Raw genomic sequence first — 25,121 nt, 5'->3', positions numbered from 1 at the left:
GTTTGCCATGCATTCAGCTTAACTACCTTGATAGTCAAGCTTTCAGTAATTAAGAATCTTGTGTCAGAGAGCCGTATTCAGGGAGCCCAGCCAGTGTTCTGGTACATGACAGACAGGTTCTTGGAAAACATTGCTTTTTTTAGAAGCACTACCCTTTATCAGACTCTCTGAGGTGCACTGTGTATTTTTGCTGTAATTGTTTACTATTGGAGTACAAGGCTATCTTCAGTTAACAGAAAGTGTTATGTAGCGTTAGTGGAATGTTTCTTGGCAGGTGGGACCAGAAGAACCTGGGTTAATATAATTTGTGTTTTTTCATACTGCTGTAAACATAATATGAACAGTTTACTCATGTTTCACTGGCAAGGGTTGGAAATAAAAGCAGAATTTTCACTTTATATACTTCACTGTTAATAGTGAATAAAACACTGCTGGGAATCTTCACTCTGCCTTTCTGTGGAAAGAATAAGTAAAGGTGTCTGGATTGGGGCTTGCCATGACTGAAGTAGGAAACAACAGCATTTTCAATGTTTTGTTATTAAAACTATACATATGTTTGTACATATACATATGCCAATATACACACAAGTCAGTATTGGCTTTTCTAGTTCTAAGCTAAGTTTTAGCTGCAATGATGTCTGACTTCTGCTCAAAAAAATCCCTCAACTACAAATTACTTTATGTAAGAACATGTTAAAACTGCATTTTCCAATCTTCAGTAGAGCATGACAGTTTTCTTCAGAAGATGTTCTGCAAGGAACAGACTTGAGAACTTAGAACTACAGCAGTGAGATACATTATATATACTATATTAATATTTTCCTTTAATTTATATTGTAGTAGAATGTTGGGAACTACTTTGAAAACCATGGCTAGAGTGTGTCCTTGCTGTACGTATCTCAGTATGCTTAATGATCCAGACTAGACATCAAGGTAAATTAACATCTAATGCTGTGACCCTTGCTGAGATTACATACTATCTCAGTCCCTGATTCCAGAAGAGAATAACACTCAAAGAATAACAGGTTTGTCATGAGCTAGTTTTGGAAAAAAGAGACTCTTTAAGTATCACAGAGAAGGATGTATTTTTCTATATTTAGTTCTCCTTTCCATTTCATGTTTGGAAACCACATGAAATACTACTTGTTACTTAGACAATTGCCTGAGAGCATTCCAGGCATTTAGCTTTCAAATAATTGGCCTCCTAAACATAAGCATCAGGATGACAAATACAAAAAGCAAGATTCTGGCTGCTTTTGAAGACAATGAAGCCAAAGCAATATTGGTTATTCTAGATGTCACTTTCATGACTCATTGCAATAAATATAAAAGTTGAGCAGGAAAAGCTGCTGAAATCAAAGCCTTGAGGACAACTGGGGAATATCATCGACTTTGCAGTTTGAAAGCAGTTGTAAAGATCTGTTAAGTAGCTCCAGCAAAAAATAATGACATGACTACTGTCACACATTCTGATTGCTTTCCTTTCTCCCTTAAATTCACAAGGCATTTCCTTGTCTTTGAACATGGGAGAGTTTTTTTTTTGCTCATGTACAGTGAAATCTGATAGCACAAAAGCCCTTTATTGTAGAAAGAAATTCTAAACGCAAGCACTGCAAACCAGTGATGTCTTTTTTTAGTTACTTGCTAAAGCCTAATACATTGCATGTCTACTTTTATAACAATAGGGGATAGAATTGGAGATGTACATTTTTAGAAAAACAACAGTTACAAGACAGTAAATTGTCATACTGTAGGAGACAGAGTAACAACCAGCCAAGATGTAAGCGAAACTTCCCTTGGGACTTACATTGCTACTCTTCCTCTAGAACAATTTTTATAATATCTTAAAAACGTACCCTTTTTTTGCATATTAGAATCATAGAATAGTTAGGGTTGGAAAGGACCTTAAGATCATCTTGTTACAGCCCCCCTGCCATGGGCAAGGACACCTCACACTAAACCATGTCACCCAAGGCTCTGTTCAACCTGGACTTGAACACCGCCAGGGATCGAGCATTCACAACTTCCTTGGGCAACCCATTCCAGTGCCTCAGCACCCTAACAGGAAAGAATTTCCTCCTTATATCCAATCTAAACTTCCCCTGTTTAAGTTTTAACACATTACCCCTTGTCCTGTCACTACAGTAGCTAATGAAGAGTCCATCCCCAGCATCCCTATATGCCCCCTTCAGATACTGGAAGGCTGCTATGAGGTATGGTGGTGTGCAACTTGAACTTGGCTAATTTAATTGAGCTCCTTTAGATGGGCTCAGGTCTGAGTAGATGGGGTGGGATTCAGCTCAAGTCTAAGTCACCTAAATTTAGTCTAAATGTAGGTAACCACATAAGAGTTAAACATTAGAACACCCATTAGAGTCACTAGAGGACTAGAGCTTGATTCACTTACCCACCCCAGGGTCCAGTGCTGTGTGGGGTTCCTGAGGATATGCCTGCAGCTGTCAGAAATGACAGAGGACCTATGGGAGAACTATTCCTTTCTTTAGTGACAGCTGGAGGCCAGCAGGATATCCAAAATTCTTTAAATGGCACTAAATGTCTACATTTAAACAACTGATTGAGGCTCTAGCCATTGCAGTCAATGAAAGAGTAGGAATTGCCTTTGGATGTAGTGTATTGCTCTCTGAGCTGGAGCATAACCAGTATATAACCATTGTGCAAGCTGTATAGAAATAAGAGAAAATATTGTACCAGTAAAAGCGGGTGTCTAACATATTAAAGAAAATAAGAACCAATTCAGATAAGCAAATTGATTGTATTATCAAGTGTCACAGGATCCATGAACTAGAATGCCATGCCTAAACGAGAAACAATATAGTGACAGAATTACATTATGAACCACTTGAGATCACAGTATGCTAGAGATTGGAAGGGACCTCAAAAGATCACCAGGACAGTGACAGCAAATGTGACAAACCAAGGAACCAGAGAAGTTTCAAAGGCAGCAAGCACAGTCATAAAAGATTTAAATTGCTGCGGTGTGGGTTAAGCGTTGTTCTTGAATCGTTCCTGAGCTGTGTGCAGGATCACACATAAGAGCTACTCTGTAAGAGTGGGATGTGTCTCTATGGATTGCCCAGCTAATCTAGGTGACCTTGGCTGAAAGAAACAGATAATTTAGGGTGCTGTTCATTGAGCAAATACAGACAGATAATGAATCTTGGCCACTGTGTCCATAATACACTCTGAGCAAATATCCTTGCAGGAGTGAGAACAGTAAAAAAAACTTAAATGGTATGTGTTTTAATTTAGAAAAGGGAAAGCAAATAAAAGTGAGAAGTCATTTACGTAACAAAGGAGTTTAAAGGAGCAGAAAAAGATGCATTCCCTGGGGTCAGGCTCCTCCAAACCCATCTCTTCACCCTGGCAATAACGTGCTGGTGGCGATGGAGGAGCTGCCAGAGCCAGCAGGGCTGTAAGGTAAAGAGATGTATTAAACTCACCTGAGGAACAAGCCCATTATAGACAACCACTGCGCTTTGCAGGTATGAAAACAAATAGATTTTATTTGGTTATATTTTTATTCTTTGTTCAGGTTTGTAGAAACAAGGCATGAAAATCCATGCATTTCTTTCAAAAGAAGACTCCTAATATGGATGGAGTTGGGGGAAAACCCAAGTCCCCCCAGGAACTTACTGCAGTCCGAACTGCACATGTAGAGGGTGATGCTGAACCACACCTGAGCACTGAACGCTGGCAACAGCTCCAAGGGGGTTTAGGTCTGGGGCCCTGACCTTGATGTGCTGTGAAACGGGAGCAAAACTGGAACAAAAAGCAAGGAAACCTGGTGGGGTTTGGAGGAATTCCAGAGCCGGTGCCCAGCATCGCCTCAAGCATGGCAGCACTACCACCTCCGCCCCCCTCCGCGCCCAAGATGGCCGCAGCAGGCCGGCGGCCGATGAGGTGGGGCCGTGGCGGCCATGTTGCTTTGGGGCAGCAGGGCCAGCACCATTCCGCTGGGGGGCTTTACCTGTGGTTACCGGGGAGGAGCGCGGCTGAGGCGGGAGCGGGGCGCCCCGCCTGGCAGGGCAAGGCCGGGCGTGAGGAGATGGCGGGGCCGGGCAGAGAGGAGGCAGCCACAGGAGGGCGCGCGGGTGCTGGTACCTGTACCGCCGTTGGGCCCGGTGGAAGGGCGAGCACCGCAGTGCGGGGACAGGGCGGCCCTCGACGCCTCAGGAGCTGGTGTGCGGGCTAAGGGTCCATCTGCCCGCGCGTGTCTGCTCTAAGCTTCTGTGTTTGGGGTCTGATTCCAGCCTGGAGAAGAGAAGGCTCCTGAAGGGGAGACCTTGGAGCAGCTCCAGTGCCTAAAGGGGCAGCAGGAAAGCTGGAGAGGGGCTTTGGACAAGGGCCTGTAGGGACAGGCCAAGGGGAATAGCTTGAACCTGCCCGAGGGGAGACTGAGATGAGCTCTTAGGCAGAAGCTCTTCCCTGTGAGGGTGCTGAGGTGCTGGCACAGGGTGCCCAGAGAAGCTATGGCTGCCCCATCCCTGGCAGTGTTCAAGGCCAGGTTGGACACAGGGGCTTGGAGCAAGCTGCTCCAGTGGAAGGGGTCCCTGCCTGTGGCAACGGTTGGAGCTGGAGGAGCTTTAAGCTCCCTTCCCACACAAACCATTCCATGGCTCTTGTGATTTCCTGCCAAGGCTCAGGGTGATCCATGCCTGCTACAGAATTTCTGTGTTCCCATAAACGTGTTGTCTGCACAAAGGAAACAGTAAAAGCCAGGAGATCATCACACCTGTGCTGTGCTGGTGGTGTAAGGGGTAACATGCTGTGGTATCTTTCAGATGGGATTGTATTAGTGCTGTCCCACCTGGGAAGTGTGGTCAGCCTCGATTAGCTCACATGAGTAGTTACAGTTGTGTCTCAAATGGAGCATACTCAGGTTTTAGAGAGGCGGAAAGCGGAGTTCTCTATGTTTAGAAACAAACAATAACCATTCAGCTCTAAATGACTCGGAGGCGTTTGCCCAGTGATGTGCAGGAGAATACTCCGTACATATATTTTAATACTACAAGAATACAGGATGGCTTTATGAAATCGTAACTTCCAGTCTTTTGAGAAACTATAGAAGTCACATACTGGCAATATTCTATCTGTATTGACTCAGTAGTACATAGACATTCAAAAGTTTTATTCATTTCCCAGATATCTTTTAACAAACAAAAATCACATAAGGGTGGGGTTTTTTGTTCTTAAGAGGAAAAATGCAGTTTTAACAAATGCAGAAATTTAAGAAGTGTTACTTGTATGACATTTCCAGTGTTTCTTTTTATCCTTTTTCTTTTTAAGTTGCCTTGTGGCTTCTGTTGCTTTTCCTTCATAGACAATCTCCACGCTTGGACTTCTCATCTTTTTTTTCTTTTTCTTATGTGTCATGTGGCTGCCTGCTTGACTGTCTGAAAGGCTGTCTTTATTTTTGTAGTAGTCGCTAAATTTTGAGAAAGTCTTCTTGGGGTCACTTTCTCTTTCTCGATTTGTGCTCTCAGTGAATGTATTCTCCAGGTGGAGAGTTTTGTACTTCCTTTTTCCACCAGGTTTTTCACTTTTCATTCTCTCAGTTCCCCTCGGCGGAGTCCTTGACCTGTTGCTTGATCGACTCCTTGACCTGCACCTTTCATAACAGTAGTAGTGTCTCTGGCGAAATCCGCTCTGGCTGTGTGGATCTGCCTTTTCAATAAATGATGGTATCCTACATTCTGGACTCGGAGACTGCCTTGAGTAGGTATCATTAGACTGAGTCCTCCTGCTGGAGGATTCATAGCCATCTCCAAACACCTTTCAACTACAGAAAGCATGTCCCCACTGGTGTCTACTTTGATAACTGTCTTTTACATAATAACGATCACTGTCTCTACTTCTTGATCTCCTTTTGCCATGGCCTTTGCTACTTGATCGTGATCTGCTTACTTCTCTGGATGGAGTGCTCTCATGACTGAAAGAGCCCCTCTGGCTTTCTAGAGAGACTTCGCTTTCATGAGCCCTTGACCTCCTGCTGCTTCTTTTGCTTCTACGTTTGCTACTATCTCTGCTTCTTGATCGTCTCCTTTTAGTTTGGCTTTTTCTATGATGCTCCCTCCTAGACCGATGCCCATGACTGACATGACTGTTCCATGAACAGGATTGTGGGCTCCTGGACTTTCCCTTTCTAGACAATCTGTGATTCCAGGGGGAGCACACTGTGTCACTCTCTGGAGGGGGGCTCCAGCTTGAGACCTGTGAAGTCAGATCTTTTACCTTATGTTTGTACTTCTCATCATCTTTTGTCTCCTCAACTTCAGGAGATAAGCAGCTTCTACAGCTACCAAGATTCTCCTTGTATGTGGTGGAATGTGGTGATAAACTCCTGCTTGGTTCACTATCACTCCACCTGCGACAGTTGACTGGCTGCTGTTTCTTTACATCTTCGTTTTTCTCTTCCCTGATGGGTTCCTCAGAGTCTGAGGACAGCTCAACAATTTCTGGTGTCCTCTCAGCTAGTGGCTTAACATACCGAACAAAAACACAGTTGTCTGAGGAAGAATCACTGTCATTGGAGTCAACATTAGCCTGTAACTGAGTCTGCAGATTGGTCCTTTGACTGTTTGTAGCACAGCCTTCATCAGAACTTTCTGACATCTCCAGAGTCACAGGAACCTCTTCTGAAATGGAATAGTAAGGCCCTGGAGTTTCATCATCCCAAGGAGCCTGGCTGAGACCAGTCACAGACAAACTGTTATCTGGGCCTTGAGAGTACGTTGTATCTGGAGATATTGTAATAACTGACAAGTCTGAGCGGCTTCCTTCATTGTACGATGGTGCATGCCAATCATAATTGGCGTGTTGATCATATGCTTCTAAGTTAAAAGGACAACGGGCAAAACTGATGAATTCATGTAAGAAATGTTCAGTCCGATCCAGCAAAAACGGCTTTAACTTATCAGCGAAGGCCTGACTTTCCAGATCATACTCAGTCAAATTGTTCATGATAAGGCGCCGTACAGTATTAATAAAAGATGCATAGGTACCAAAGAGGGCTGTAAGTTCTCTGTTCAGCCAAGGGACCAACCTGTGCAGGCAGGCAGGGTTACAGCGGAAAAACTCTGCTGAAATGTCTCTGTAGCGGCCACCATCCTGAATGCTATGAATACGCACACCAGTACTGTAGAGAGCTCTGCGGAAGTTGATCAAGTCCTCCACCTGAATCCGCCGCAGAGCTCTGCCCTCTGCACCAGCCTGGCTCCTTGAGGCTGGCCTCCTTATCGTCTGCTGCCTCTCTCCATCCCTGTGCTGCGCTGGTTCAGAAAATACTGGAAGATGCAGCGTCCTTTGGGAAAGGGAAGGGTCAGGGCGACGATCCCCTGTTGAGGTGGTACGGTAATGAATTATGCCGCCATCAGGGCCGATAAAAGGGTCTTTTCCTATAGGGCTAAGTATGTACTCCTCGAAGTCGTCGTCTGCACGAATTGTATGGAAAATAGTAAAGAAGGGTTGCTTGCAGAGGGGACATTCTGCTTTGGTTTTTGACCACTCCTGGACACAGGAGAAACAGAACCTGTGAAAACAGCGATCCAGATATGCAACATTGTCAAATCTGTCCAAGCATATAGGGCATTTAGAGTCAGGAGAAGCATCTGTTGGAAGCTTGCTTGTGCTGGCTTTTGGTGACAAGTTGCTGTCTCCTGAAAACTTCTCATCTGCTGAAGTCATGTTCGCTGCCGTGCCCTCGCGCCCAGTGTGGGCTGCAGCTGTCTTCAGCCTGTGTCGTATCCAGTGTCTTCCAGCGCTGGCAGCCTCCTGCTGCTCCTCTCCCGGCAGGGAGCCACAGTGTCAGCTGCCCTTGGCCAGAGGCTGTAAGGGTTCTGCCATGGGTGGCGCCGTAAACACTGTGTTGCCGGGAAACGTTTGTCCATCCCAATCACCGCAAAGCTGAGCCTCCGACTCATACAGGAGGTGCTCCAGGCCCTGACCATCCTCGTGGCCTCCTCTGGACTTGCTCCAACAGTTCTATGTCCTTTTTAAGTTGAGGACACCAGAACTGCACACAATGCTCTAAGTGAGGTCTCACGAGAGCAGAGTAGAGGGGCAGGATCACCTCCTTCGCCCTGCTGGTCACACTCCTTTTGATGCAGCCAGGATACGGTTGCTTTCTGGGCTGCGAGCGCACACTGAAGCTGGCTCATGTTCATTTTCTCATCAACCAGAACCCCCAAGTCCTTCTCCGCAGGGCTGCTCTGAATCTCTTCTCTGCCAGGCCTGTAGCTGTGCCTGGGATTGCTCCGACCCAAGTACCTTTTCCAGTGTACCTGGGAAACATCCAGGGGGATGTTTCCCAGGTAGTCATTTTCCCAATGATTAGTACAGTTGAGTAACTTAGTTGTCATAATACTCTTTTTCACCTATATTAGCTTCTTATCTCACTGCTCCCAATGTGTTTTCATCATCACAACCCATCTTTAAGACAGGCAAACATTCCCTGATTGTACAGGAAAAGAAACAAAGCACAAATGAGAAAACAGAGAACAGGAAAGGCTCGTTTACATTGGATATAAGAAGGAAGTTCTTTACTGTGAGGGTGGTGAGGCACTGGAATGGGTTGCCCAGAGAAGCTGTGAATGCTCCATCCCTGGCCGTGTTCAAGGCCAGGTTGGACAGAGCCTTGGGTGCGATGATTTTGTGTGAGGTGTCGCTGCCCATAGCAGGGGTTGGAACTGGATGATCATAAGGTCCTTTCCAACTCAAACTATTCTATGATTGTATTCTATGTTGAATGCTTGCAGGCAGCATGGAGAGTATTCAAGGACAGCACAGGAGACACTTAGAGCAAATTCATATCACCTGTCAAAACAGAATTTGGAAACACCAGAAAAGAGTTCTGTCATTAAACACATGGAAAATGAATCTATCAGAAGAAAAAAAGGCATCCTTCAGATTGTTGAATTGCATCCAAACAGAAAAAACCCCAAACCTGTAGCAATTTTAATGCAAAGCTACAAGAATGTAGAAATAGTTTGCTAAAGATATAAGAAGGAAGATCCCTCCATGCTTTAACAAGTAAGTACTAAGTAAAGGGGAGGAGGAAAGTGGTTGGTTTCCGTAAGAAGAGAGCTCATGAGTGGAGCCAGATGTTCAGTGTCTTCACAAATAATGTGGGAAGGGAGGTACAGAATGAAATTATAATTCTTGCTTGTGTGTAAATTATTCATGGTAGTAGAAGCACAAGCTGCTTGAACAGAGTTGCAGGAGAATTTCACAATGCCACAGCACGATGCACTGCACTGGCAGCATGTGAATTCAGTGTTGATAAAGGCAAGGTAGTGCACATGGAGGAACATGAGCCTGGTATGCTTGCAGAGGAATGGACTTTGAGCTGGGTATTGTCATTCATGAAGAGATCTTGCAATCCTAACAAAGTGTCAGTTCAGCGCATAGTAACAGTCAAAACAGTAAATAAAAGGGCAAGAATTTGTAGGAAGGGAATAGCGGACAAAACAGAAAGCCCAATTGTGCCACTGGTGTGGCATGTGGGGGCCATCTCCCTGTTGTTCCTTTCCACCTCAAAAGGCATCTTTTACAGGGAATGATATAAAGGCAAAAGGACAAGAAAACCTACTCAGTGCCTCTGTGTGAGGAATGATTAATGCAGCCAGGGCTCTGCATCTTGGCAAAAAGGGCAGTAGGGGAATAATAGTCTGATTGGCATTGGAAAAGTGAATAGATAATAGCTACTGTTTCCAATAATGTAATAACCGAAAGGCATCAAATGAAATGATGAGATAGCAAGTTCAAAATAAAAGGCAGTTTTCACACTCTAAAAGATTAAACAATGAAAGTAATTGCTACACATGATATTTCACATCCCAAAAGTTTACAGAAATTCAAAAAAGGGTTTGAAAAATTTGGTTCATTAAACACAAAGATATCACTTCTGCCCCAGGAGGGATCTGACTCTGATCTGCAGATAGCTGAAACTTAGGGAAGTACATCAGAGAAAGGCCATTACATGCCTCATCTATTTTTATGTTCTTCCCTGGACATCTCCTACTGGCTGCTGTCAGAGCAGTGGGTGGGGGTACCTTTGGTTGCCCCAGGGTGGAGGGTCCTGTGATGCCAGAGGGGTATCTAGACCTGGATGTTCTTGAGGTGGGTAAGCTAGCTGTTAGTATTAGTATGTGCTACCCACAGCCTTTTCAGAGTGCTCTGGGCAGTGGGTAGGCAAACTCAGCATGCACTTGGACAGGGTCACTGTGGGCTGTCACTAAAAAGGACAGCCTGAGCCGCCTCCTATCCCTGCCTGATACCTCAAGGAAACGAAGCCGCCACCAGCTCAGCCCAAACTAGTACTTTTGTGGTGGTTCAGTTGGTGGCTGCACAGTTGGTAGATGAAGAGATCCACCCTCCCCAGCAGCATCCCATGGTGGCATTGGATTTGTCACCAGGCAAAAGCACACAGGCTGTTCTGTTCTACAGAATTCAAACAGAATGACTGTTCTTCAAGGTTCATTTTTAATGCATCTTCAAGAAGAGCTGTGTGGGATCTGAGCTCATTTTCCTTTGGCTGTTCAGCTTATTTTCCCTTGTGGGTACAGGTTTGACATGGCTTGTGCTCTCTGGCTCATTGAAAGCGTGAAACCTTCACTTGCATGTCCCATGATCATAGAATCATAGAGTGGTTTGAGTTGGAAGGGACCTTAAAGATCATTAGCACTTCAATGTTACTTCTATTTACTGGGTTGTTTGGGTTTTTTTTTTTACTGATTTGTGCTCAGAAAATCGTGTATAAACAGAGTATGTAGTAGCTTCTTTTTACTGTGCTATCCAACAAGTGTTCTTGCAGCAGGAAAATAGAGGTAGTCAGAAGAGGATTCCTACCAGCCTCCTGTACTGCAGCCCAGTCTGGACTTTTGTAGGAAGATGGCATTAGCATTGCAGGGCGATGTTTGGCCTTTTCTTCTCACTAGAGGCAGCGCTAGGGGAACCCATGTGATTTCAGTGGGTGTTGAGAGGTCACTGTGTACAGAAATGCCTCCAGGGTTTTGTGAATGCATCCCTGGGGAGGCAGTCCCCTGTTACAGGACAGGCTCAGCTGAGCAATGCAGTTTGCAGGTAAAAAGTTGAGCCATAAAGATTATGGAGCTTTCCAAGACGTAAATGCAGTGCTGTGTACAAGCACAGACTGCAGCAGGCTTTGCACTCTGCTGATGATAGTAGCTCCTGTCTTTGCTTCCAGTGCATGAACTGATCCAGCAGAACACCACCAGTGTGAGGGTGGTAAATGCTGGCCCATGGTGAATGAATGAGGTTGTGCTCTGGCTGGGTCAGTCCCAGTGAAAGCTGGACTATTTGGGTGCCTTCCTGTTTTTTGGAGCAGCTGAATTAAGTTTGTAGTTTCAGGAAGAAAATGTCTCTGTCCTCCTCTCTGTTCCTGAGAGCAGCCTGCTGCAGCCTTAACACTTTAGCTGCTTGTGCCCTAAATAATGGTACAGCGTTTGCCTGTGAAGCAAGAGAAGTTTTAATAACTATGCAAAAAGTACCTTCATTGTTTACTTCTGCTGGAGTTTTAACCGGTATAATATAACACAGAGAGACCGATACTCCTAACAGTGTTGTAACACAAGGAACTCCCAGCTCCCGTCCAAATAGTCCTTTCCTTTGAATTGCAGTCATTTGAATATAGATTGAAATCACATTAAGCTGCTGTAATGAAAAACAAATGCACTCCTTGGCTGGCTGCGCTCGAGACGCTGGGGCTCTCTGGGAGCGGCGGCTGCAGGCACAGCGCCGGGGCCCAGAAACCAGGTTTTTGTTTCTTTTCTGGAACTTCCTCCCTAAGGGCACCCCATGATTTCAGAGCGCTCGCGGCCAGCCAGAGCGCGCCGCTGGCAGCTCCCGGCTGGGCTGGTCCGCGCAGGCACTGCCGGCATCCCAGCGCACTGCTGTGCGCCTGCCCGCTGAGGGTAGCTCCGAGCCTTTTGTCGTCCTCCGCTATCCCTCCAGGACCCAGCATCACCTGTTAGAGGTCAGACCCTTGCCTGGGGTTGAGTCTGACTGCAGCATGGTAGCGCGGGGGGGAATGGCCCGGTTTTGGAGTCTGGAGAGCCTTCAGATGGGTATGTACAAGGATAACATGCTCTCTTGCGTGCTGATTTTATGGTGGTTTTAGAGTGAACTGGTAACCTGGGACAGGCAGGGGGCCTGATTCTGATCGTGCCTATACTGTGGCACCCACAGGAGCCTGCAGCCTTACAGTGGTGACAAAGCCGCTAGGAGATCAGAATCAGTCCCAGGCTGTTAAGTTTTTGCATCCTGTTGGTGCGATCAGAAAGCCCACCCCTGTCTATAAACAATAGAGGACTAGATGCAGAATGCAAGTGACTGATTTTCACTTGAGTCTAACTATGAAGACAATGTAAGCTTGTTGGTTTGGTACAGAATAATGAACAGTTATAGATCCCCAGATTGCACTCTTTTTTCATCTGGAGCCAAGCGAGTTAGGTTATTTCGGTGTGCTCTTGTTACTGGAACAAACCATCAGCCAGTACTGATAGTACAGCAGAGATGTATAAATGATCACTGGGATTAATTTTTTGGTGTTGCTTTATAGCCTGAAAATTGATGCAATGAATTATTTATTTGCAGGTTGGGTTTTTTTATAAAGCAGTTTCAGTAAGTTTCACAAGATGTGTTTTAAAAGTTTGTCAGCACTCACATTTATGAGTCTGTAGGGAAAAAAGAATCTTATTTTTTTAAATAGAGATCCTGCATCCTTTCTGGTAAGGCAGATTGTACCATCAATATGAGTTTATATTTAAAATGCTAGGGAGTAGAACAGAACAGTCAAATAGGTATGTTCTGTTACATCAAGGCTATGCTGTATTTTGCCACCTTTGAAAGAAAGAAAAATCTTACAAGTCTTTTAGTGAATCTGTGCAGTAATCAGTTTTGATGTCTCTTATGAATTAATACCCAAATGACCAAAGATGCTCATGATGGTATAAGTGCCCATAAGGAGGGGGTTAAGGTGTTTCTCCCTGTAAGGTAAATAATGGATAGGCAGTGGTGTGCTCGTTCATTATGTAGGTGTGTGGAGTAGAGCCAGGAGACATCTCTGTGACTCACCCATCCGGAACGCAGAGCTCAGCAGGCAGGTGGTACTCAGTCTTGAAGCAAGGCAGAGAAGAGGCAGGTCAGGGCCCTGCTGCTCAGTCTTGCTGCCAGGTGCAGGTGGCAGGTTTGATAACTTCACTTAAAGGCCCCTTACTGGGTACTGTGTAGCAAGAGAGATGCTCAGCAGGCTATGTGGCAACCTACCTGGGACACATTAACCATTAGAAAGGAGCTCTGTGCTACCAGCCCATTCTGATTATATTGTTGTTGTTGTTATTATTAATTATTATTATTATTACTGCTACTACTACTTTTTTAATCGGATTTTTGAACATTATATGATTTTCAGACTTTCTAGTTATTCACTGCTTGAGACTGCTTTAGGAATAAATCTTCAGGGTAAATTAACAAGGACCAGAGGTTGCACTCAAGCATTGGACCACTGGTCATGAACACTTCTTGGTTACCAGCTCATCCCCTGCTCTGTTCGACATTACTGCTGGCTTTGAAAGGCAAACCTACTCTGAAAGGGCCTAGCACTGAGCAGTGTGGGCATGAGTCAGTCAGTATTACTTGGTCCTGATGTCAGACCCCAGTCCTCTTCATCTGCCAGAACAGAGATGGTCACCAAAAGGATCTACCACCCAGTGATGTACCCAAAACGGGTCTTACAGTTTTATATAGTAACTTCAGATTTACATGTGCATAGCGACAGTCACATGACATTTCTCCTGGTTTATGTGGCTGTGTAATAAGATGAAGCCCATCTTAGTTCTGGCCTCTATTTCCTTACAAAGCTGCCTCTTTGGTCAGAGGATGCACCACTGTCAAACCAAGACTGTCTTTGTGATTTGAGGCAATTAGAACAAGTGTTTTCTCAGGCAGTCCAGGCTCTTTGTCCCCCTGGGGGATACCCTGCAGATACCTTGGTGCTGCCAGAGCCTCCTCCAGCACGTGAGAGAGGTGGTGGCAGCCAGCTCAGAGGAGCATTGAGGTTTTGGGTTCCTGCAGGGATGTGGCAATGTGACAGAACCCAGCCTGGGACTGACAGTAGCCCCATCTGCCTTCCCATTGGAGCTCTCTGATCTGCCACATGGGAAAAGGCATTGAGACCTCCCAGCTGATTCATGTAGTCTGAGATTTCCTCTGGGTAAAAAATTAACAAATAATGGTTGTAGTTCTGGTTTTTGCACACAAAAGGGAGAATTTCTAAGTTTCATCAGAGAAAATTCCAAAGAAGAGTGAAAAGTATTCAGTGGTGGAAGAGTGTTTTTCCTGAGAGCTCTGCTGTCCTTCGTTTGTGCTGTTATTGTTATATTATGACAACAAAAGCAACCTCTCAGCAATTCCTCCTGCATTGTTTTTTTGGAGGAATCATAAAAATGATGAAGCAAACAGCTGTTGCATCTTTGTTTTAGTTGCTGCAGATGGTGGGACTGAATCTTCAGCCTTAGTGGATGACAATGGCAGTGAGGAAGATTACAGTTATGAGGAGCTCTGCCAAGCCACTCCCAGGTACCTGCAGCCCGGAGGGGAACAGCTAGCAATTAATGAGGTAACATCCTGGGCTTTCCATTGCTGTAATGATGGGGATGGGGGTGTTTTCCACAGATCTGATGTTTCATATTAATAAAACCTGGAATGGCAATAGCCAGTGTCACGAACAATCCAACAGCCATGGTGTCCTGTCTCTGGCAGGGCCCATGGGCCAGTGCCGGGGAGGAGCACAGTGACTAGTACTTCATTGGGATTGTAACTTGTTAGCCTATGTAACTGCTCTGGATTAGGACTCTTAATTGTTCCCACTAATAAAATATATGCCTGGATTTCTGAAAATCCAGAATTTTAGTTTTATCCTGTAACAAGAGTAATCATGGGCACTCTGTGGAGGTGTTTTGGTCTTTTAGTAGTTCACAAACAGTTAAGTTGTTTATCCCTTGTCCTTCACAACCTCCTTTTCTTCCCATCTCAGCTAATAAGCGATGGCAGTATTGTCTATGCAGAAGCCCTTTGGGACCATGTGACTATGGATGATCAAGAGCTGGGCTTCAAAGCTGGAGATGTCATTAGAGTTCTAGAAGCTTCCAACAAAGACTGGTGGTGGGGAAGAAATGAGGATAAGGAAGCCTGGTTTCCAGCGAGCTTTGTCAGGGTGAGTAATTGTCTTACACAAGTGATCTCTGCATCTTTGTATCTGAACATCAGTGGTGCAACTTCTAATGACTTCACAAGGAAAAAAGCCATAGAGAATCACACCCCAAGATTCCTTAGCTCCTTTCGCACCTTTTAATCTGGCTTCTTCCTTTTGTGGTCCTTTTGTAACCAAAGGAATTTCTCAAGCAGAAATGAGGGCAGCAGAAAGCTCAACTGGGAGCAATCAGTCTATACAGAAAGGACACATCATCTTTCACAGGCGAGCAGGGAAAGCTATGCTGCAGGGATTTCTTGGCAAAATAGGGCTTAATTTATTATCACAACATTGTGTAGGAATCTGGTTCACAGTCTGAACTCCCCAGTTAGAACTCAGCCAGATTAATGACAGTGTAACTCATGAGTTTCATAAAATTGAACCATGTTTTAGAGATTAATGTAAATACTTTTTGAGAGCCTGTAATGAAGCCTGAGCCACACTGGATAAAGTTCTACATAAAGCACAAGAGATGGTTCCTGCCTATGCCGTTCCTTGCTCTCCAGCCAGTATGGGCAATCAGACGAAGTCAAATAAGAAGGTGCTGTTATCCATACTGTGTAGGTGGGGAACTGGGGTAGAGGGAGACTAGTTAAGAGTGTTCGAGTTGCCTACTTTTGTAATTTTTACTCATATGCTGGCTTGGCTAAAATAACACGAACTATGAATGAGGGTCAGAAATAAGTTCAAGTCTGAAAAATAACAGGCAGCACATTTCCATAGCAAGTCCTCTCTTGACTGTAAGAAGTTTGTAACTGTTTTGTCACCTTTTGTAAAAGTTTGCTGCTTTACTGTAGCTTGCTTTGTTTGTTTTGGCCGCAGCTGCGAGTTAATCAGGAAGAAGTGCCAGAAAATGGGAGTAGTATTCAGGATGAAGAACAAGATGCAGATACTAGCAAGCATCGCCAGAAAGCAGCTGAAAACAAGGATCAGATGAGAACCAATGTTATACAGGAAATTATGAACACAGAACGAGTCTATATCAAGCATCTCAAGGACATCTGTGAGGTACATGCTTTTACCTAAGGGCATTCTGCCCTAGTGTGAATAAAATACTCCATATAAGTTGAGAACCGGAGTGATTTGTTATAGGAGAATATTCCCAGTTGTTCTTCTGAGGCTGTCAGTCAGACCCTTCTTCTGCCCTCTTATAGATTTCCTCCCTGCTGGCTGCCACAAGGCACTGCTTCCTTTAAAAAAACCCAAACATTCCACCTTTGGCATGGAAAAAGTGCTTTGCTTGCCTGACCACTATTTCCAGAATAGTGAGAGAAGGAAGTTGAGTTTATTCAGAACTTTTTGCCACTTGGTTTAGGTAGAAAACTTTCAGTAACTTTAATAAAATCAATTACAGTTCAACTTTTTGAAAGTAACATTTTTTTGTTGGAGGCCCACACTTGGACAAAAAGCTACTTGATACTTTTCACTGAAGTTTGCCTCTTCTTGTGTGGACTGTGATGCATTTGACCTGTATTTGACTTATATTTGTGGTTAGCATCTGGAAGGGTGCTAAGCAACCTATCAAAATATTCTTTGTACCCTTAGTTTGCAAAGTCACTCAGTATTTGTCATGTAGTCATCCTTTAGTCCATCACTCACTGTTAGGTGCTTTCACTGACAACAAAACAGACAAGACAGCAGTGGGTTTTGGGGTTGTTTTGGTGTTAGATCAGGCTTTTTTCATGCATTTTCAAGAAAGAAAAAAGTGGAAACAAAAAGGCAAAAATTGGTTGCTAATGGGCTAATTTTAAAGCATTAAATGCAGGTTTTGTCATTTAGATTTGCTGTTTACCTAAGCTAGTGAGGTTGACTGTGTGCCTGAAAGATCAGGGAGAAATTTTTACATGCAGCTGTGTTGCTGCCATAGTTCTCTGACATTGTTCACTGACAGCATGAGTTCTAGGACATGACTTTTCATATTTTACTGACCTACTAATTCTTATACTGATATTATTAATTATCTTTTTCTAACACATATATTCCATACCTCTTTTTTAAAATCTGGCATGCCTCTGAGTTTAGTCCAAGAGAGAAAACACACATTTTCCAAGTAGAAAAGTGATGCTCCATGTTCAACGTCTGGAGTAGGGGTGGTCTGCTTTCCTCAGAGTGAATCTGTAAAGTGATGCAAGTAGGATGTAAAGCTGAAAATAAATAAGACTAAGCCAGAAAAGCTACTACAGATGGTAATCAAAATTTGCAAACTCTGTACTACAGTGAGTCATTATGGCTGGTGCAGTCAGGGTCATTTAGCTGGAGCATACCCAGAAAAGTAAATTACATACAGTAAGTGTCTGTAGTCCACATTACAAGAGCTGCACAGGGATTAGTTTTCCTTGTTGGAGTTATCCTCCTAACAGCAGTAAATGTAGTAGCTGACTTGCAACATAGCCACTGTACAGATCTCAAAGCAGATGGCTGTGGGGAGACAGGAATATTCAAAACAGTGCCAGCAGTATTCAGAGTTATTTCCTGGTAAACCTCACCGGAGCAATTGCAAGGCTTTTTACAGCTGTCTGCTCCCAAAGTAATTCTGGGGAAACCTCCCTGAAAGCCACCAAACGTAGGACCCTGTTAGATAACCCCCATTACACCAGTTAACCTTCATACTCATCTGCACCCTGGCACCATAGCTGATATGAAAGTATGAGCACAGCAGCTAATCCTGGGTATTCCTGGTCTAGAGGAAGGTGTCCCTGCCCATGGCAGGGGTGTCGGACCTATATGATCTTTAAGGTCCCTACCAGCGCAAAACAGTCTATGATATTCAGCCCCTGCACTATATTCTTGCCATGCTCAGCTTTGTGGAACACGTACCTAAGGATGTGCTGGCTGTGTGTGGCAGCTGCTGCTGAATATTTAAGCCCTGAGAGGCCTCTGATCTATCTTTGTTTCTTAGTTATGCAAATGCCAGTGCAATGTAATGTCCATTACTGATGGCAGAGGACTCAGTTGTGTGTCTACTTAACACTGCATACAAACCAAGTGAACTGGACCCCTGTGATGTTCTTGCAAGTAAAGGAAAAAGAACTAGAAAATAAACTGCATTTTTATGTGCAGTCTTGCCAGTACCATACAGATTTTACCAACAGCAGCATTCTGAATGCCTCATAGTATGTTCTTCATTTTGTTTCTCTGGCAAAACTTAGACTGTGCCATACTTACGTAGTGGTTAAGGAACTAGTACTTTAACCCTCGTAGAAACCATCCTTTAATGAACTATTTTAGGGCTTGTTCTCACCTGCACAGAGAAGAATTGTTATGGCACAATAGAAATTGCTACTAAAAAGCATAGCAGCTGAAGTAGGAGCATGAATGAAGCCTTACACCGGGCTTGCCTTCAGCTTGGTGGGTGGTCATTACAAGGAGATGCAAATGGGCTTTACACACTCTGCAGGTTTCTGGTTCTCTGATTCATTTATGGCACTGTGGGAGGAATTTGGACTGCAAGAGTCAATGTGTAAGCATTTTAGATGCAGATGGGAAATTGCATGTCTGTGTGTGTGTGTTTAGGGGTGGGAAACCACTCACCTGCATGTTGATCACAGGGGTTTTGCCAGCTCAAATGGGCTTGTTCAGGATAGAACCTGTTTTCACATCTTCACGCTGAAGAGTGTTTTTAATTTTATTTGCAGGGTTATATTCGTCAGTGTCGCAAACATACAGGAATGTTCACCACAGCTCAGCTAAGCACCATTTTTGGAAATATCGAAGATATTTACAAGTTCCAAAGGAAGTTTCTGAAGGATCTTGAGAAACAGTACAACAAAGAGGAACCTCATCTAAGCAAAATAGGGTCATGTTTTCTTCAACATGTACGTTGCAAAAGTCAATTTTATTTACGAAATTAGCAAAATATGATAAGAAAATGCTGAGTTATCATGTTAGGAAGGGATCTTAGCAACAAGTGCTTATCAAATACTAAACTATGTGTATTATTTTAGAATGCAAAATAATTTGCTATTAAAGAATTGTTTAAATGTTTTAGATTTCTCCTTATCTTTAGCAAGCATGTAACTTTGTGTACAGTTCTGTTTCCTAATCAGAACTGTAATGATCACAGATGAGCTGTACTATTTGCAGTGATCTTACATGGGACATGCAAAAACTTCCTAAAGAAAATAAGGAAAGAAGGTGGTGGGGAAAGAGGCTGCGAGTTCATGATACGCACTTGATAAGCCTATAGCTGTCTTCCCCAAAGAAAAGTACTTTAAAGTGGATTTGATTATCCTCTCTCAATGAGGGCCTCTATCACCGTGTTCTGGCAAAGAAAATACATAGTTTTGGCAGTAACAAAGTAGATTTCTGCCTACTTCAAAGGTTGATCAGCCTGGAAACAATATAAGGAATGGGTTAATTAATCAGATATAATCAATGTTACAAAAATAGCCTTCCCCTTTATAGACAAATACTTTAGTTAAAGCTTTGATTTTTTTTTTTTTTTTTAATAGCAAGAAGGCTTTGCAATTTATTCGGAGTACTGTAACAATCATCCCAGTGCCTGCGCTGAACTTTCCAACCTAATGAAACAGGGCAAATACCGTCACTTCTTTGAGGCTTGTCGCTTGCTTCAGCAGATGATTGACATTGCCATTGATGGTTTTCTTCTCACGCCTGTTCAGAAAATCTGCAAATACCCCCTGCAGCTTGCAGAATTACTCAAATACACCACACAGGAGCACAGGTGAGAGAATGAATAAAAATAAATATTATAAGATTTGTATAACGTTAATAACACCTAATTACTCAAGCTTCCTGGGTGACACAACACAGAAGCTTGTGAGATCAGGGACAAAGCTCCCATTGACCGCTACAGACATGAGCTTCTTACTAAAATGGGCATCTTGAGACCATCACAAACATTAACAAAAACAGTACCTGGAAATGCAGCACAGGGGACTGGCAGGATTCAGCATAGAATGAGGAATAACTGAAAGAGGGAGAAGGAAAGGAAGAAGGTGCTGAAATAGGATGCAGAGAGGGATGTGTAAATCAGAGTGGAAAAAAGAGCACTGATGTGTCAAAGAAATGAAGGAGAAGGAAATCCACAGAAGAAAGGAGGAGGCTGCGTAAATATTGTGGACACAAGAAAAGGCAAAGAAGGCCTTAGAAAAAAAACCCAACACAATCTAAGCAAGCTTGGAGGTAATATTTTAGGAAATTATTAGTAATGAACTTTGCCTTCATTTGCAATAACGTCCAGATATTAGACTTCCAGCTGGGGTAGATAAGAATTGAAGTTGCAGATTATTACCCTCTCTAGTATATCCCTGGCCTGATTAAATATTTGACTAAATTAAGATTTTATCTTTAAATGTCTGCCTTTTTACCTTGTACACTGCAAGAAAGTTGTTCCATTGTGACCCTTGTGCTCACAGTCCAAGTGCAGCCTGAGGCAATGCTTCCTTGGCCAAACTCTGCACTTCTTTAACCTTGAGAAAACTCCCCTTGGAGACCAGGTTGGTTGTTTTTTTTTTGTCAGGGGCAAAATGTGAAGTATTGTATTGAAAAATGCATTGAAAAATGTGAAGTATTGCATTGAAGGGGATGTGAAATACTGATGTTCAGCTGTGAAATGTCCCCGTTCAATTCAGTGGCTACCTGGGAAGTCCTGCAAGAACAATTACTAACATGGGTATTTCTTTCACTGCTACTAATCTAGAAAGATTATTCTCTGAGCTATTAAACCTGCAGATGAAGTGACAGCAAGGTCTTGCTACCTTCCACCTATAGTACCTGTTTTCCTCATCTGTGGTACAGCATCCAGAGATGCCTGCAAACACAGACAGGCATCTGTTGTACAGAGATGCTCACAGGCAGACCTACACCCACATGGAGCCCTGGTAAAGCTTCAGCCAACTGGGGTTTTTGGGTAGCTTTTTGATTTATTTTTATAAAAAGTTGGAAGATCCAGTGTGCTCAGCCTGCCATGAAGGCCACGGTTTATGCAGCTAATGTGGAATAACATGCCAACAGGGTAAGAAGGAACTGAGATAAGGAAGGGCAAGAGTAGCAGCGTGGATATCATGCGGTCACCCTGTGGGCCACCTCCCTGATGTTAGTAGGATCCTGTTATTGTTAATCTCACTTTTTGTATACAGCGTGGCAGAAAAGAGTTTCTATGGATATAAATAGAGAGAGGAGAATAATGCGCAGATGTAAGAGAATCTCATCCATCAGCAGCAGCTGAAGGAAATAGGAACTGAGACAGAAACAGATAAAAAGGACAGTGAGGCCAGCCTCTTTGCATGATTATTTCTGGCTCGTGCTGTTTTCTACTTCTGGCTTCCTTTTCTGCAAGAGGCATTCTGATAAAGGAGGGAAGGCAACTGCTGTTCTGGGACTCTAAGACAAGATATATGTCTCTTTCCTTCTCTCATCTCAGAGAGTTCATTTGAGGAAGGTAAAGGAGTGATGTAGACTATTCATGGGGGAATGAAAACCTGGGGAGATTCATAAGCATAAGGGGAGCAGAGCAATGGAAGGACAGGAGGCTTGCATTTGAGCTGGAACAGGAAGGGGAAGGTGGCTGTCTTGGCTTTCATGCACTTGTTCCATGAAAACAGGTCATTTTGTGAGCATTGTCTTTTTTAATTCCTCTCTTTGGTGCCCGTGTCCTTGGTCCCTCACTCACCCCATTTGAGGTTGCTTTCAGTATATTTTTTGCCCATATAGAATTCTTTATTTGCATTTATTGATCCCATGGGAACACGAAGGAGAAAATACTGTAATTAAAGGAATGCCCTTCCCAATAAAATCCCACTAAAACTGTGCTTAAAAAAAGTTTCCTTTGGTGAAATGTGGATATCACTGAGATCACTGGGAGTTCTATCACTGTTTTCAGTAGAGACAGTATTGCAATCATTAACCTACCTCCTCTGCTTCCTTCCACAAGTTTAATAATTTGCTTAGCAATACGGCAGCACTGAATTTTACATACCACCATGTGAAGTTCAGGGTAGCTGAAAATCAGGTTTCCCTTACTTCAGTACTCTGAGTTAGAGGTATACATGGGCAATGTGGGCTAATAATTCAAGCACCGTGTCGCATTTTGTGATTGCATCATATCCATTGCATAAGTGATCTTTGAAACGTGCTTACATTTCGCAGTGATTATAACAACATAAAAGCTGCATATGAGGCTATGAAGAATGTAGCGTGCCTGATCAATGAGCGAAAACGCAGACTAGAAAGCATAGACAAGATTGCATGTTGGCAGGTCTCTATCGTAGGCTGGGAGGTAAGTGTCAGCCTGTCCCTTTCCTGACCAAAGGTACTGTGTACAGTACTTCATGTCCTCTGCAGGATATGTTTTTCTGCATAGTAGGTTGTTTATGGTCGCTGCTGAGTTAAAAGTCCAGTTGCTTCATTTGCACTGGTTCTGTTACTGATTACCTGTTTATAAATCAGGAAGACCAGCTTTTATTAACATGGACACTTGTCTTTGAGATGACAAAACAGATTTTTTAGAAGTGCTCGACGTATTGAATCGCCTTTGGATTTTTGGTGGTTCTTTCAGAACTTGAACCTCCTTCACTGACTGTCATGAGTTTCCTCCTCCAGTAGAGCAGAATCACATTCGTTGAGTTTGCCTGTATCAGATTAACTACATTCTATGACATTTTCAAATCTACTAATAAAAATGCAAAAAAAATTAATGAACTTAAGACCTGATTATAAGATAAGACCGGTTAGGCACACAGTAAGATCTTAATGTGCTATTTACCTCATGTATATATATCTTCTCAGGGACCAGATGTGTTAGCCAGAAGCTCAGAACTGATCCACTCGGGAGAACTGACCAAAATATCAAAGCAAGGCAAAAGCCAGCAGAGGACTTTCTTCCTTTTTGACCATCAGCTTGTGTTCTGTAAGAAGGACTTACTGAGAAGGGACATCTTGTATTATAAGGATCGTATTGACATGGATGAGATGGAAATTATGGACACTGAAGATGGCAGAGACAAAGACTTTAACATTAATGTCAAGAATGCTTTTAAGATAATAAACAGAGCAACAGAAGAAATTCATTTGTTCTGTGCAAAAAAACAGGAGGATAAAAAGAAATGGATGGAGGCCTGCAAGAATGAAAGGAGAAGGGTTCAGGAAGACAAGGAAATGGGTGAGTGTAAGGATTTCCTCTCTAAAAGGTGGTAAAAACAAAGGGGAATGTTCTTGCTTTTGCACTTTATGCATTGTGCAGATGTGCACTCTGCCTTCTGGAACTGGTGTCTCTTTCTTAACCAGCATGACCTTTAGTGTAAGTGAAGCCTCTTCAGGTGTGTTTGACCTGCAAATGTGGGCCAGAGACCCAGGGCAGTTAGTTATAACATCCATATCACAGTGTAACCCATGTCATTCTGGTGCATTAGGGAGCAGAATGAGATATGATATACAAGATGCAATTCACCAAGACCGATCAATAGTAAAAATCCATCCAAAATCCTAGCACTTTTATATGCATCATTAGCCCAAAACATCTGTTCATAAAGGACACTTTGTTATAAAGCCACGCAGCAATAATTGTAGATTTATACTGTCCATGTTACAATATGACACCTCCTGGATCCAGGAGACCTGTGCAGTTGCATGGTATCATTAGTTACAAACCGAACAATAGCACCACTGTGCAGTTTATAGAGAAATGAATCCTATCCTTCAGTGAGCAGGAATAAAGGTAGAAATTCCTAGGATCAGCTCTAGGCTGTGCCTGTGGGACACTCTAAAGACAGTGTCTTCCATGTGAATATATGTTTAGGATTGGATTTTTTTGGTGGTCTTTTTTTTTTTTGGGGGGAAGGCCAGAGGGGACTGATGGAGTGTGTGTCTCATTTTCATGCTTCCTTTAAGATCAGTGACACTAGCTCCAGTAAGGTTTCATTGGCAAAACACACACAAAGAAGAAAACAATGCTAATAAGAAAACTAATTCTCTCTCTAATATTTCTAAAGAAGTAAGAAAAATATTAGTGCATCTGTGTGTTGACTGCAGGAGAACTTACCCTTTTTATAACACTCTTCAGGCTTAGGCTGTAGATGACAGCAGATTAAAACTGGAAATGCAGTGCAGTGGATGATGTAACTCAAAAGTTATTAAAATGTAAACAAGATGCCAAATCTCATATTTCATGTTCACTTAAAACACCTGATCAGAAGAAGAGAAAGACAAGAATAACCCCTGGATTACAAATTTAAAGCTTTTCATCTTAGTGGCTTTTTCATGTTTGGTACTTTTTTAAATGCAATAAAATAAGGCCTCCTCCATGTGTTGTAGATAGCCTGTAAGCTGAAGAAAATATTTTCAACTTTACCAATTCATACTCTAAAATCAGTTTTAACTCTTCTCCATGGCACCAACTGTTGCAATTAACCCCAGATATCTCCAGACTAGACCAAAATGAAGCAGCCACAGCTAAACTTTCATGAAACTTTTCCAAACCCAATTCTTCTGAACATCATGGTGTGACATTATGACCCTGTTGGGCACAGCACTGATAGCTTTCACAGGTTGCTCTATGTGGAGTTTGTTCTGTCACCTTTTGCTCATGGGGATGGCTGGTGGCTGCCTTTCCTAGTTCACCTAAACAGAACTGTAAACCAAAGTGGATATTGCAAAAGGGTGAAGGTGATCAGCAGGTAATAAAGCAGTGCAGATACTCTGATGATGAGCATCCCAACAATCCCTCTTACAACAAAGTTACTGGAAGCCTCCATTCCAGCATATGAGAACAGTATTACAGTCATGTGGAAGGACAATACGGAATAAATCACAGCTCCTGCACTGCTGTGAGCACGACTGGGCAAAAGAAGATAAAATGTGAGCATTTTCCATT

The 25,121-nt window shown here is 43.2% G+C and overlaps 2 protein-coding genes across 9 annotated transcripts in view; one reads left to right on the top strand and one right to left on the bottom strand.

Annotated features, from left to right (window-relative positions):
* Nucleotides 1–25,121, top strand: part of SPATA13 (spermatogenesis associated 13) — a 155,214-nt gene that overhangs the window by 122,347 nt on the left and 7,746 nt on the right. For 7 of the 8 annotated variants that reach the window (XM_061374423.1, XM_061374418.1, XM_061374421.1 and 4 more), the window contains 7 exons: nucleotides 14,520–14,656; nucleotides 15,074–15,253; nucleotides 16,112–16,297; nucleotides 18,925–19,104; nucleotides 19,741–19,973; nucleotides 22,400–22,529; nucleotides 23,039–23,411. In XM_061374423.1, the coding sequence (XP_061230407.1) occupies nucleotides 14,520–14,656; nucleotides 15,074–15,253; nucleotides 16,112–16,297; nucleotides 18,925–19,104; nucleotides 19,741–19,973; nucleotides 22,400–22,529; nucleotides 23,039–23,411 (1,419 nt within the window). Of the gene's footprint in view, nucleotides 1–11,817; nucleotides 12,105–14,519; nucleotides 14,657–15,073; nucleotides 15,254–16,111; nucleotides 16,298–18,924; nucleotides 19,105–19,740; nucleotides 19,974–22,399; nucleotides 22,530–23,038; nucleotides 23,412–25,121 lie in introns of those variants that run through there. The other variant, XM_061374425.1, reaches the window with a different exon arrangement.
* LOC133223686 (E3 ubiquitin-protein ligase Topors-like) lies at nucleotides 5,248–7,863 on the bottom strand. The gene is given in 1 exon segment (XM_061374615.1): nucleotides 5,248–7,863. A coding segment is annotated over 1 exon segment (2,616 nt).

Source organism: Neopsephotus bourkii, unplaced genomic scaffold (genome assembly GCF_033783945.1).
Source record: "Neopsephotus bourkii isolate Nb327-2 ecotype Australia unplaced genomic scaffold, CSIRO-AGI_Nbou_v1 NB_1638, whole genome shotgun sequence".
NCBI classification, from domain to species: domain Eukaryota; kingdom Metazoa; phylum Chordata; class Aves; order Psittaciformes; family Psittacidae; genus Neopsephotus; species Neopsephotus bourkii.
The sequence above is the reverse complement of the archived record's forward strand: the minus strand, read 5'-3'. Positions and strand labels throughout refer to the sequence as shown.